Here is a 14,474-nt window from a genome sequence, read left to right as displayed (position 1 = left end):
TGAACCAGTTCTAAATTTTCTTTAGAATCAAATAGTTATTGCCAAACAAATTAGCAAAATTTACATTAAAAGTTGTAAAATACAATGCTGGTGGAATTTATTGTTGGTGAATATTTACAATGATGTATTAAATATCTTAAAATATTTATAATCTTTAGTTCAGGAATTCCATTTCTAATAATCTATTTTAAATACAGAGGGAAGAGGTAGAGATGCTAATTTTTATAAAAGGGAAAGCTGAAAACCACCTAAATGCTACACAACAGAATAAACTTTATTCAACTGATAGAAAATAACAGAAGCACATACCATTTCAGTAACTAACATAAATAACGTGGAAAATGTTTATGTCATAACATTAGGTGAAGAAAGCAAGAATCAAAACTCTAAGATGTCAATTATGTTTTAAAATATAGCAATATAAAAGACTAGAAGAAAATGTCTTTAAAATAGTTTTAAAACAAGCACCTGTGGAAATTCATCTTCATCTGAGCTGTGAAAGTCATATTGCTTAATGTCACTCTTATTGATCACAGGCAATGTCTCAGGAGTGGGTTGCTGAGATGTTATCAAAGCCTCTGCTTTAGGCTTCTTTGGGTACTTCTTCTTTTGACGAACCACATCAGAAGCCTCTTCTTTCAAAGACAAATGATGCGGGTGCTGTTTACATGACGATTTTTCCCCCAAAAGGAAGAAATGAAAATCATTTTAGAAATCACGAAAAACTATACTGCTCTTTGAAAAACATACATTTTTACCCCAGAGGTGATTTTATTTTCTGGTTTTAATATGCAAAAATTATTATGTGACCATAAATTGAAAAATGTTTTGCTTTCACAAATTACAGTGAAAAATAATTATGACACTTAAATTTACTTTTTACATTGTTATCTATACTTAAACTAAGATGTTAATGATTTTTAAAAATTGTTCTTTTATGCAATCCAGCATTTTAAAAGTATTTAAATTCTATTTTAATTTTATTTAAATCTACTAATTAATGATGAAAATTAACAACTATTTTTATTTTTAAAATGCCTTGAATTAGATTATAAATTCATAAATTCATTTCTATGCTCATTTCCAATTTTTAAAAATGTCTACATGTGGGGTAACTTTTTTGAGACAGATAAGCTTATTAATTAGGAAAAAAACTTCACTTTTTCAAATGAATAATTACTGCCTCAACTGAACAATAATCAAACTGTTCTCAGGTACCCCAGAGTTCAGTGGTGGTATGTGAGAGGCCATCTGGCAAAGAGACTGACTGATGGGGTGCGTTCTAGCACCCACCTCTCCTCAACAGAGCAGCTCTGTTTCTGTTTTAACATATTGGCATTCTTTTAATAAATAGGGATCTACTACTTTAAAAAGTTTGAAAATGACTGTTCTAAGCATCAAAGTACAAGCACTATGAAAGTGTAAAAATATTGAGGAAGTTATACCTTTCCCCATGTAGCTCAGATTTTTGTAAAAACTACTTTAGGGTCAAAAATGTTACACATGATGAAAATGTTGCTTAAATGCCAAGTTACTGAGATACAAATGGTTTCATACAATGGATATAGCTATGACATCAAAAAGAAACCCCCAACTTCTCAGAAACTACTTATATTTTAAGGTGGGATGTGTGACAAAGGAAATATAGTTAACTATGTGAAATAGGGTAGAGCAACAATGGATGCAACCATATTTCTAAAATTAATATTTAAATAGAGTGGGTGTTTAATCTTAGAGATGATCTAAAATAAGAATCAATATATAACAAAGGCTGATTCTGTCAGTAATTTGGGGTTGAGATTTTCATATTCTATGCCTACCAATAATATGCCTTGGAAAAGCATTGATTTATATAAAAAGGATTTTTAAAAATAATATACAAAATGACATTTATTGTATTGTTTATGGCGAAGCAAGTGTGATTTAAAGGTTAGGTGGGCTAGATGCCTGTGATTAATAAGAAAGAACTTTGCTGTTTGAATTGACATGAGTTGAATAATGGAGGAGTCTTCCTGCTCCACATTCTTCCTTGACCTTTAGGAAAGAACCCATGAAAACTGAGGATTGTGCACATTTTTTTTTTTTTTTTGTGCACATTTTTAAAAGATGAATTTTCCACAAACACCCTAAGTCACTTTTAAAATCTTGCTACACAGTACAGCTCTACTGTCTAAATGCTCAGCCAATAACCTGTTTCTTTTTAAAATCTAAGCTCCTTAAAGGTTTTATTAATTTTTGTATTTCTCAACTGAATACTTTAATATTCACTTGGAACAGTGAATAAAGAATAAATATAATTCTTCAGTCTAAGAAACTAAAGTAATTACTAGTGCTCTTTATTAGGAAGAAACTGTGATCTAGAAGTTATAGGACTTTTTCAAGTCAAGATAGATAGCAACTGATAAATGCTGGTTATGGCAATGGTGATGACAATAAGAATAACTTCCAATAGTCTCAATGAAGAAAGCTTTAATTTTAGATTTTGATGCCTGCCACTATGATGCAGGATTTGCTAAGGCTCGTGATAATAACTAAGCTTTAATTACCCATATTCTATAAAGAAGCAGATAGCATAGTTGAAAGCACACGGTCTTTGCTGTTAGACCTAGACTCAAATTTTGAATCTGCCACTTAACAACTGTATGATCTGGAAGTCACACAGAGGTAAAAATCTATCTCAAAGGGAAGTTATAAGGATTAATGAATCAACGTGTGTATAAAAAATCCTAGCAAAGTGCTTGGCAAAAAGTAGGAACTCAAGCATGTTAATAACTTTCTTCCTTAACCAAACTATTATAAGACAACTTCAGAAACCAACTGTCTGATCAATACTACCACACATGCTTCTCCCCAGAAGATATTCACCTTAGTTTTACATTCTTGGACTTTGTGATGATTTCCATTATGGAGAGTTGCTGGAGTGGCATATAACTCTTTTTCTGATCTATTGATCTTCACTTCATTAAGGATTTCACCACCATAGTCTCCCAAATGATATCTTGAAAAATAAATAATATGTAAGACAATGTTACAGTTTAAAAATAAAAAAGAAATAAAAAAAACAATGATACTTCATTTACTTGGAACACAACTAATCAAACAGAGATAACAATTAATCAGATTATTCTTAAGAGAGAAAACTTACGGGAATAAAGAAGCCCATATTTGGGATTTAGTAAAAACAAAACCACCCTCCCACTCCCACCCACCTAATCTCTAAGGGACACAGAAGACGGAATCCTCATATATTTTATATTTTCAAGCACTAGGAAGTGATGTTTAGAATGCTTACCTCAGCAAACACACAAAATTTTGTTAGGTTTAGCATAGTCTACTTAATTATGTACGAAAAGGATGATTACATCAAAGAATACATTTTCAAAATGCAATGAAACAAGTATTTCCTAACTAATCAGAAAATAAAATCAAATAAACATTTATTTCTCTCAAATTCTGTCTAATAGAAACTTTAATACAGAGAATTGGACAAAATGATCTCCAAGTTCTTTTCTAAATACAATTCAATGATTCTGCAACAACAAAAAAAATTACGTATAACAGAGGATCTACACTACAAACAAAAATATCCCCCAAATTTGCAACCTGAACTGGTAACTTAATCTGATTTAAAAAAAAAAAAAAGTAGTAATCACAATTTTCAAAAAATGTAGATTCTGTTAGATAATCAATTTCAGTTGTTATAAAGCTTAAATTTGGTTACATTTTGCCTATCATTTGACTAAAGCTGTTACTGGTTTGTAATAGTAGCAATGTTACCTTTTTTCCACAACTTCTAAGGTTAAGTGCAATAATTCTCGTTTTGTTTTCTCTCTTCTCTTAATCATTTCCAAAATTGTTATGGCTCTACTAAACTCTCGTCTCAGTTTCAACATCTTTTCATAAGAGGCTTCATCATTCTTACGATTCTATTGAAAATAACAAGTTTAGAAGAATAAATCCAATTGTCCACATTTCCAGCTTCATTCAACAAAATCTTATCAGACCCAAATTCATTCTATAAAAGCAAAATGTTAAAAAATCATCTAAAAAGCAACTACATTAAGAGAACCTATTTAACTCTGAAAATAAAAGTATAAGCAGGGCTTCCCTGGTGGCGCAGTGGTTGAGAATCTGCCTGCTAATGCAGGGGACACGGGTTCGAGCTCTGGTCTGGGAGGATCCCATATGCCGTGGAGCGGCTGGGTCCGTGAGCCACAACTACTGAGCCTGCGCGTCTGGAGCCCGTGCACCGCAACAAGAGAGGCTGCGATAGTGAGAGGCCCGCGCACCGCGATGAAGAGTGGCCCCCGCTTGCCACAACTAGAGAAAGCCATCGCACAGAAACGAAGACCCAACACAGCCGAAAGAAAGAAAGAAAGAAAGAAAAAATTGTAGTCTTAAAAAAAAAAAGGATAAGCAAATATCTCAATAAATATTAAAAAAAAATGTTGCCAGCTGTTGAAAAGATGGAATGACATAGAAGGGATAATTCCAATGTAAACAAAATTTTTAAAGTCTGTCTGAAACAAAACCTACTATATCAGAAAATGTAGTCTTTTCATATTGTTACAAGGTATTTTGCAATGACAGAGGGAAACAGTTGTCAAATCAAGGTTACCTAAAAATAGCTAAAATGAGTGGCTTATTCATCCATCCAGCTCTGTAATTGGGGACTGGACAGTTCAATACACTACAGTGTAAACATTCATAATGACAAGCAAAGCTTCACTTCAGAAACTCAGATATAAAACTGATTATGGGATATAAAGGATCTCAAGGAATGGAATGATCATGCTTCAGTGTAGTAACACCTCATTGCAGAGTAGAAAAGACATCCAGTGAAAAGTCTGAATTTCATTACAAGTTCTTACTTTGAACTGTAAGAAGTAACTTGAACTAACTCACAGGTGAAAGTCCTATCTAATAACTAGAGAAGGCTCAACTGTAATTAGCAGCATCATTTGCATATAAAAGTAACTGTTAATAAAAATATTTTGTTCAATCAAATATCCACAGAATACTTACTTTATATTAGGCATGGAACTATTTTTTAAAAAGAGACCACTACCACCCCTCATTCTATATGTCTAGACAGACTGCATTTAAGTAAGCTTTCCATATCTGGCTTAATAAAGCAATATGACATTAGAAAGAACCCAAAGAAAGCCAGGTTTCATACTGGAGGATTATAAAAGAGAAAATAAAACTTGAGAAAGATTCAAAGTTCTACTTTTTTTCTTTTGTGTATAGTTTCTTGTATTTGAAAATTAATCATCACCTATAAAACATTACCTAAACTAAGTCCCATTAAGGTAGTGCATACCGAATATTAAAAAAATATTATGTTAATAAATCATCCTTTTATCTTATCCAAAGGAAATCAATCTTTTTTCCCCCTTCAGTAGTACTATGTGACAAAAGGCAAAAATCTAAAGCATGGTATTAAGCAAATATTTTTTTGTAACCAGGCAGCAATAATATCTTCCGATTGAAAAAAAATTAACATTACCAAGAGCAAATATTAAAAGTGCTCACTCTGTACAAAGTATTGCACATGCCCCCTATCCTCAAAAAGCTTAAAGTCTAATAAGAATGAGATATATACAGATTCAAAAGATGAATAATAATAGCAGTTGAACCAAAAGTGCACCAGAACCTTTTAAAATTGTGCTCCTTTTCACTAAGCGTTCCTCTTGGACTGTGTGCTTCTCCCCTTTCTTACTCATTCATTTCCCGCTCTCTTTAGGCCCAAATAACTAGTGTTCCTCATTTTTCTTTGCCCCAGTCCTGCCCTTTCTGCTCTACTTTTTAACCTTTTATTGTGAAATAATTTCAGATTCAAAAAAGTGACAAAAAAAGTATAAAGAATTCCCATATATCTTCATTCAGATTCTCCAAAGGTTAATATTTTACACTTGCTTTATGTATCTCTCTTTATGTATGTATCTATGCATGTATGTACATACACATTGTTATGGACCGAATGTGTGCATCTCCTGATAACTCATATGTGGAAATCCTAACTCTCCAATGTGATTTTTATTTGGAGGTAAGGCCTTTGGGAGTCCTGTAGAATGGATTAGTACCCTAAGAGACCCCAGAGAGATCTCTTGCCCTATCTGCCATGTGAGGACACAGCAAGAGGACCATCTATGAAACAGAAAGTGGTCCCTCAATAGACACCAAATCCGATAGTACCTGGATCTTGGACTTCCCAACCTCCAGAACTGAGAAATAAATGTTTGCTTTTAAGCCACCCAGTCTAATGTATTCTTGTTACAACAGCTCAAATGAACTAAGACACATATACATGTATATATATAAACACATACACAAACTATTAGCAATGGTGTTTTAAATATTTTTTGAGAAAAGTTGAAGATATGATGCTCCTTTATCCCCTAAACACTTTAATATATATTTTCTAAAAACAATGATAATCTCTTATACAATCACAGTACCATTATCGAAATGAGGAAATTAACATTGATATAAAAACTATTACTGGCGCTTCCCTGGTGGCGCAGTGGTTGAGAGTCTGCCTGCCAATGCAGGGGACACGGGTTCGAGCCCTGGTCTGGGAAGATCCCACATGCCGCGGAGCGGCTAGGCCCGTGAGCCACAATTACTGAGCCTGCGCGTCTGGAGCCTGTGCTCCGCAACAAGAGAGGCCACGATAGTGAGAGGCCCGCGCACCGCGATGAAGAGTGGCCCCCGCTTGCCGCAACTGGAGAAAGCCCTCGCACAGAAACAAAACAAAAACAAAAACAAAAAAACTATTACTTAATTTACAGACTTTATTCATATTTTGCCAATTGTCCCATTAATGTCCTTCACAGCAAGAAATAGTTATGTACATATTTTATATATTTATATAATGTTGCTATAAAGGACATTAATGGGACAATAATAACTTTTATTATTAAAATTCATTAACAATAATAAATTCTTTTTCCTGGTCTAGGACCCGATTCAGGATTAAAATTGCGTTTAGCTGTCATGTCTCTTTACTCTCCTATAATTTGGAACAGTTTCTCTGTCTTTCTATGGTGATCATGACTTTGATAGTTTTAAAGAGTAGAAGCCACTTATTTTTGTAGAATGTTTCTCAATTTGGGTTTCTTTGATGTTTTTCCACAATTAAATTCATGTTGTAAACTTTTGGTAGGACCATCACAGAAGAGACACTGTGTCTCTCACTCAGCATATCAGGAGTTAAATGATACCTATTTGTCCCATTACTGCTGATGCTTTGATCACTTGATTAAGATGGTGTTTGCCAGGTTTCTCTAGTCAAATTAGTATTTTTCCTTTTTTAATTAAAAAGTATGCTGTGGGACTTATATAAGCATCTTGTTTCTCATCAAATTTCCCCCATCAGTTTAGCTTCCATTAATTCTAACTTTTGCCAGAAACAATTGCTACTATGGTGGTTGCCAAATGGTGATTTTTGAACTCCATCATTCCACCGACATTTATAAGTTGGAAATCTATGGTAAGGAAAAGTGTTCTCTTTCATCTATCAATCAATCAATCAATCAATCAATCAATCATCTACTCATCCGTCCATCTATCCATCCATCCATTTATATCAGTATATAGACTCATGGGTTACTTTATGGGTTATAATCCATTACTCTCCTTATTCTGACACACAAACTTGCCCAGATCTGATCAGCAGGGTCACCCTTTAAGCTGGCTCCTGAGGCCTTCTGACATGGCTCCAACAGTCTTCAATCACATTCTTATATTCTGGCAAAGCAGAATGTTCCAAGCTTATCTTTATGCTTTCCTAGCACCAGACCTAAAATCAACCATTTTTCTAAGGAGCCCTGGTTCCCTTTAATGGAAAATGGTATTTAAAATCAAGATTTACATGCTACTGTAATTGCTTCTATACCCTCTCAGCAAACAGAGCTAGGAAATAAGCCTGTAATATATTTATGTACATACCCATGCATAGATCTATATCTATTTCTAGCTATATCAATATTAAAAACTGTAAGTTCATACTGACATCTTTTCTGTGCTTTTAAGATGGCCCTACTCCCTATACTCAAATCTACTCAATTCCCTGTACCCTTCTTCACAACTGTCTCTGCTTGGAGCAAATTCCTGTCTTCTTGTTCCAGTTACATATTATAGTTCTGACCAACTGCCAAATCTATAGGGAAGTGGTTTTCAAACTGCTGTAATTTAGAGTTAACTATAGATCTTTTTAAACCAAGACTAATTCACGAGTGATTGTTATGTGCAGCCAGACTGAGAACCACTACCCTGGAAGTTTCCTCTCCTAACTCTCTTGCCACACAGAGGGAGGAGAGAAGGCACAAACGTTAACAGTTTTACCTATGGGGTTAAACATATAAATGTACATGCTGATTCAAGACTTCCCAGTCAGTGCACTCAGACACACTGGTACCTTAACACCATGTCATTTGAGAATGTCCTAAAGCACTTAAGCACTCCCAAACTAAACATTAGTTTAATGATTAAAATTAAATTATAGACTTCCAAGCAAATATTTCAGAAGTCCTTTACTCTAGCCTTTGCATCAGCTATATAAATGTTTTTAAGTTTGTGGGAATAGAAAAGGAAGCAGAGGACCTCTGTTAGCTGGTATTCATTTTTGCATATCCCAATGCCTGACCACCTCCTGAACACCTAGGGTGTTCACTCTTGATTGCTTTCCTAACTTTCTCATTTTAAAACTCATAGACATTTCTAAGCAGCAAGAGTGTACATGAAGGGGAATAGTCTTTGGTCCCATAACTGAAACAGAGAGGAATAAAAAGACCATTGGAAAAGAAAATATACCACCTTGGAGAGGAAGAAGAAAATAACAGGTAAGAGAAAGGGTAGGAATCAGAGTGTCAGGAAATTGCTGGCCTAGTTATTACACAATGGAGAAATGCCTAAACACAGGAACCTATTTCTAGCAATTCTCAAAACACGCTGGTTAGAAAATAGTGATTTAACCTATTTAAGAATAAAACATATTTAAACATTTGGAATATTGTTTGTATGTCAATAAACACTGATAATTTTAAGTACTTCATATCCGTTCACTAAAAGAAGCCCAACAGTACTTTTCCTTCAAAAGACATTGCTCTAAGTCTATGTTTTGCAATACATCTGAATCAATTACATTTCTTTTAAAAAGTAACTGGAAGTTCAGATTTTTTCAATAATTCAGATAAACCTCTCCTTCCTCATGTCCATATTTATAATGCTTTACTGTATTTACAAACTTATCTCATTATAGTCTTTTCTAAACAAGGCACTAAATCTTCAAGAAATATCTAATATTTCCTTAGCTAAGAACCAAAACACCAAATTGAAAACTCAGTCGGGGTTAGGGAATGTCATATACATTTGGGAAATCCAAGAAAGAGTTATAAAAACTCTGGTTGTTAACCAGTAGGGAAGTTTCCCCTAAAATGTACTATCCCTGGCAGCTGTTATGCTTCACAGCTGTTATATTAACAGCTGACAAGGACAAGCATTCAATGTTAGGAGAAACAGGAATCCACAGAAAATGCTTTGCCTCCAATTTTAATTCCTCATGGTTTTTACATTTATATGTTCCTAACATTCTGCAATGTTAGAGAATGTGTTACCATGTCTGATGTTTACCGTTAATTATGAGAAATGGAAGGCAGTGACTACCAGTCTGAAATAATGCTTTCTTCTATACCGTATCATTTCACAGCCTGAGACCCCATTTCTCTTAAAATTCTGGCTCATCTTGCTTCTGAAAGCCAGATTAGGACAAGTTTGGAAATTCGAAATCTGACACAACCGACAACTCAGAAAAGGAGAAAAAGGTTCCATTGTGTTACTTGAGACTGTTAGCAGAACAGGCTTGAAAATGAACCTTTCCCAACTTCCCATGACCCCACAGTAGTTAGAGGGAGTAAAGTCCATTTTCACATGCATGATTTAGAATATGGTTTCAAAGGAACTCTTAAGCTTCCCAGAGGATATGTATAGAATGTACAGTTTACTGAAGAATTCAAAACTTCAGTTTTCCTCCTAACACAAATTTCCTCACATCACTTCAACTGCAAGCCTAAAATGGTATAACCAATAGATTAATAAAGCCCATAGGTATTAAATAAACATTGCAAACAACTGGGGGATAGAAGCTACTGAATAGCAGGCTTTCTAATATAAAGTTCAACAATGTCATTAGCTTCTCTTTATATTCGAATTACTCAAAATTACTCAAGCTATCAGCAAAAAAAAAAAAATTGGTCTTAAACACTATCAAGGTACATTCAGTTAAATCTAATTTGCATATTACCTTTCGAGTTTGCATTTTCTCTGTTCTCCTCCGAAAGGCAACATAAGGGTCATTGTTGGTAGAGCCATCTCTTTTCTCTTGTTTTATCTGAGGAATGAGGGATGGTCCCCTGCAGTTTTTACGTTTTCTCACCCAGTAGTCATATACAGCTTTAATAAGGTAATCATCTTCGTTTAGCAGCAGTTTTGCTTCTTGAAGTGTTACAAGCTAAATAAAAAATAAAAAATGTCATCAACTACAATGCTTGAAAAAAAATTAAAATTAAACTATACCTACAGGAAAAAATGTGATCAGTCTAACAATTATGATCAGATATCATGATGGCAGAAAACACAATTCAATTTAATCTAACAAAGACTTTATTAATAAGATTTACCAAAATTAGAAATTTGCCCCAAGAGGTAGCGAGTTCCACCACTTAAAATATTTAAGAAGCCTGGATTAATGATAAGACTACAACAGATTTATGACTCAGGAAAATCTTGAACTGGAAGACATCCAGGGTCCTTCAAAATTCTGATATTCTGGGATTCCACACATTGGAGGATCTACTAGTTTTCAATAGTCTACTAGCTTCTTTCAGTGTTTTTGTTTTTCAACAGAAACTAGAATTTACAGGTGGTTTCTTTTTACCTCCCTCCAAAATAAACTATGAATATTTTCTAACGTATTGCAACTAAATATACACATGCCTCCTTTGAAATTGAAAAGGACAAACTTAGCATGTTTCCAGAAGTTTCAACACTATGCAATCTTGAATTTCTTGTACCAATTACATATATAAACAATTCCTCTAACAAAGCTGATTAAATACTAGAGAATCCTTGTTCTAAACACTCATTTTGTTAATGACATTGTCATGTCTGGGACAGTGGCATCTCAGGGATCTGAGAGGAGTGGCATCTCCTCTATCAGTGCAGCCAATATATGCTGACATTATCTCAAAGTAAACTTTGTAGAAATTTGCTTGGTCACATCTGTTTCCTTGCTCCTTGTGAAGAGCAGAGAGGCTAATCAGCTTTAGTAAAATGGATTAGGGGTTATACATATCCATTTATAGTGAAGCTTAGAAAAAGATTATGGAGTTTTAGGGCTGTGAACCCTTACTGAAGTGATGCTATCCCAATCTTCTTACTTTTTTAAAAAAATTTATTTATTTATGGCTGTGTTGGGTCTTCGTTTCTGTGCGAGGGCTTTCTTCTAGTTGTGGCAAGCGGGGACCACTCTTCATCGCGGTGCGCGGGCCTCTCACTATCGCGGCCTCTCTTGTTGCGGAGCACAGGCTCCAGACGCGCAGGCTCAGTAGTTGTGGCTCACGGGCCCAGTTGCTCCGCGGCATGTGGGATCTTTCCCAGACCAGGGCTCGAACCCGTGTCCCCTGCACTGGCAGGCAGATTCCCAACCACTGCGCCACCAGGGAAGCCCTCTTTTTACTTTTATCATTCTAGAGATGAAGATTCATTTTCAAAACAAATTGAGATATCTCCTAAAAACTTGGAAATGAGGGGAAAATTTTTATCACTGAAATTTTAAGATCAACATACTAATCAATTTGCAGGTTGTATGAATTCATTTGAAGAAAGCATGACTTAGCAAATAAACTTTTGCTATGATCTGACTTCTCATATTGGTATAACCTCATGGAATAAATGTAATAATCATTTGGACTTCCAGTCCTATGATGGTGCTTACTAAAGCTAATTAGTTGGTTTCTTATTATAATTTGGCTGCCAAGATGGTTTGACCACAGGAAGAGAATACAGATGGTATCAACTCAAGTATTCTAGTCCACATGACAATAAAATTATAAGTGGCCATTCTTTGGTTTATTCAAAGTCTCAGTGGAGTCAGCTTAACTGCATCTGAGACGTTGAGTAATTTGACCTTTAAAGTGGAGAGCCGCAGCCTGAAACATGAGATCAAACCAAAAGAACCAATATTTCCAAACATCAACTTTAAGTGGACACTCTCCCACTGTTAGCTGAAGTTCTCTGGAATGGTGATGTATACCTCCAAAGTCTACAAGGACAGTGGCAGAATAAAAATAGAGCTTTCTGGATCTAACAAAATTCCACCAAATGCTTAGAGCATAGCATAACTGGTAGCTCTCATGTGCTCTGGGGACCAAAGGGAAACAATGCTGTGATATGCTATATGTGCTTCAGCTGTTTGGTCATTCTGCTTCCGGTAAAATTTTATAACCTTCACTAATTAAATCAAGAACTTAATCTAACCTTTGAGTGGGGAGGAAGATAATCTCTTTCCTTCAACCAGCAGAGCAGTGGTGAGTTTCTTATATAACAACATTATCAAAATAACACTACTTCCTATCTTCCTGCAGGAGGTGTCAGGAGATTAAAACACTGCCTCAGATTTTCTTCTCTGGTGCTTGCCCCTGCTTTCAGAAATGTCCTGCCTGGTGCCTAAGTACCCTCTTTATATCTGAGGTAATAAGAATTCAATACACAGTTTAAACATCCTGACATTACTTTCCTATGTTAGCTGTAAGTCAACAACTGCTGGTTTTATATTGTCATACGGCCAATTTTTATTTTATTGGATAATTTTGGTTTTAGTCATTCTGTAAAAATTATCTTTAGCTATTCTAGGGCAACTAGTATCAGTGCCTCTCTACTATCATGGTGACAGCATCAATTTGAGTGGACAAGAACTATTTACAGATAAAGTAGTCACAAATTATGTGACATGATTAAAAATCCACAAAAATCAGAATCCTACTACTTTTATACCTAAGGAAAAAGTTCTGCCATTTTGCATTTCATCTACTAGAAACTAGTATTCAAGTGGCAAAGGGGTCTGTGATAAATTTACTATTTCCAAGACAGCTCTGACTTACTTGATTTACTTATTTTGGGGGCTTAGGGCTGGGAGATAAAAATTCTTCTTCTAGACTGCAACAAGCTCCATGAGGACAAAGATCATTTAGTTTGCTTATATACAAAACTCATGGTCTAGCAATTTCAATAAATGCACAAATTTAATACACAAATGAATAAATTACATGTAAAAATTAATGCTTTTACATATAAAATAGCCAATTAAGCAGTAAGTAGTTAATAACTACTATCAGCCTATCATTTGTGCTATAGGTTGTGGGGAAGATAACAAAAAAAACTTTAAGACAAATCCAGTACCTAAAGAAACTTACAGTATGGGAATTAAGGTTAGACAAATACAAATTGAACAATAAGAGAACAACGTAAGAACTTCACAACTGAGTATTAGTGCAGTAAGATAGAGGACACAGTCAGAAAAAACTCCATCCGAGAGTGCCTGTGTTGGCAGCTTACGGTACAAGAATAAATTCTGAGGATAGATACCAAAGGAAAAGAACAAGAGGTAGAGGAGAAAAGGAAGAGGAGATGAAGAAACAAGAAGAATCAGGAAAGATGGAAGTCAACAAATCCAATACTACAGGGATATTAAGTAGGACGCAGACTAAAATGAGGCTCCTGGATGATAATTAGGAGGCCATCAGTGACCTTAAACAGTACAATATCAGTAAACTAAAATGGACTAAAAGGTAAACAATATGGCTTATCTTTTGAAAATTTAACTGTGACTTAAAAAAAAAGGAGAGACGTAGGGTAGTAGTTTATTGAAAATTTAGGGACTAAAGGAAAGGGATTTTAAAAACCCATAAGATCCTGAGTTTTGGGAGTCACTGGAGAGAGAATGAATACAGTATGGGATCATCTGGAGTTAAGAGAGTAAGTTAAGTTTTGAAAAGGTTAAACTTGAGAGGTCTGTGGACGATCTAGATGGAGATGCCAACACACAGCACAAAAAGAGAAAAAAGAAAATCCTGGGGCTTGAGAAAGTGGTCAAGGCTAAAGGCATAGGTATTACTATAACCACAAAAATGCTCAATGAGGTGATACTGTCCCCCAAAATAATCAGGACAAGAATACCAAGAACAGAATTTCAAGAAACCCTGATGTTTGCAGGAGTTGAATGAAACGGAGTCAGTAAAAGAAAATTAAAAGGAATGGTCATAAAGAAATCATAAGAAAACCAAAAGGGAATGAATTGTATTCAAAAGAACAAAGGTGAGGACAGTTTGAAGAAATAAGGAGAACTCAAATAAGACAAAGGATGGGAACTGAAAATAATCACAGACTTTGGCAACAAGAGTTTTCAATAATGA

General features: G+C 34.8%; 1 protein-coding gene and 1 long non-coding RNA gene across 3 annotated transcripts in view; one reads left to right on the top strand and one right to left on the bottom strand.

Moving 5' to 3' along the window:
- The window catches only part of LOC309662475, a 653,064-nt gene that overhangs the window by 113,352 nt on the left and 525,238 nt on the right, over window positions 1-14,474 (top strand). The window lies entirely within an intron of this gene.
- EPC2 (enhancer of polycomb homolog 2) overlaps window positions 1-14,474 on the bottom strand; it is a 105,186-nt gene that overhangs the window by 18,220 nt on the left and 72,492 nt on the right. Inside the window, exons 4-7 of one of the 2 annotated variants that reach the window (XM_082464982.1) lie at window positions 10,307-10,513; window positions 3,778-3,926; window positions 2,866-2,998; window positions 469-660 (exon numbers count right to left, since the gene is read on the bottom strand). In XM_082464982.1, the coding sequence (XP_082321108.1) occupies window positions 469-660; window positions 2,866-2,998; window positions 3,778-3,926; window positions 10,307-10,513 (681 nt within the window). The remainder of the gene's footprint in view (window positions 1-468; window positions 661-2,865; window positions 2,999-3,777; window positions 3,927-10,306; window positions 10,514-14,474) is intronic. The other variant, XM_082464983.1, reaches the window with a different exon arrangement.

The sequence above is a fragment of the Balaenoptera physalus genome (genome assembly GCF_965194825.1).
Source record: "Balaenoptera physalus genome assembly, chromosome: 6".
In the NCBI taxonomy this organism is placed as follows: Eukaryota; Metazoa; Chordata; class Mammalia; order Artiodactyla; family Balaenopteridae; genus Balaenoptera; species Balaenoptera physalus.
Note: the sequence above shows the minus strand (reverse complement) of the source record. Positions and strands in the feature narration are given on the sequence as shown.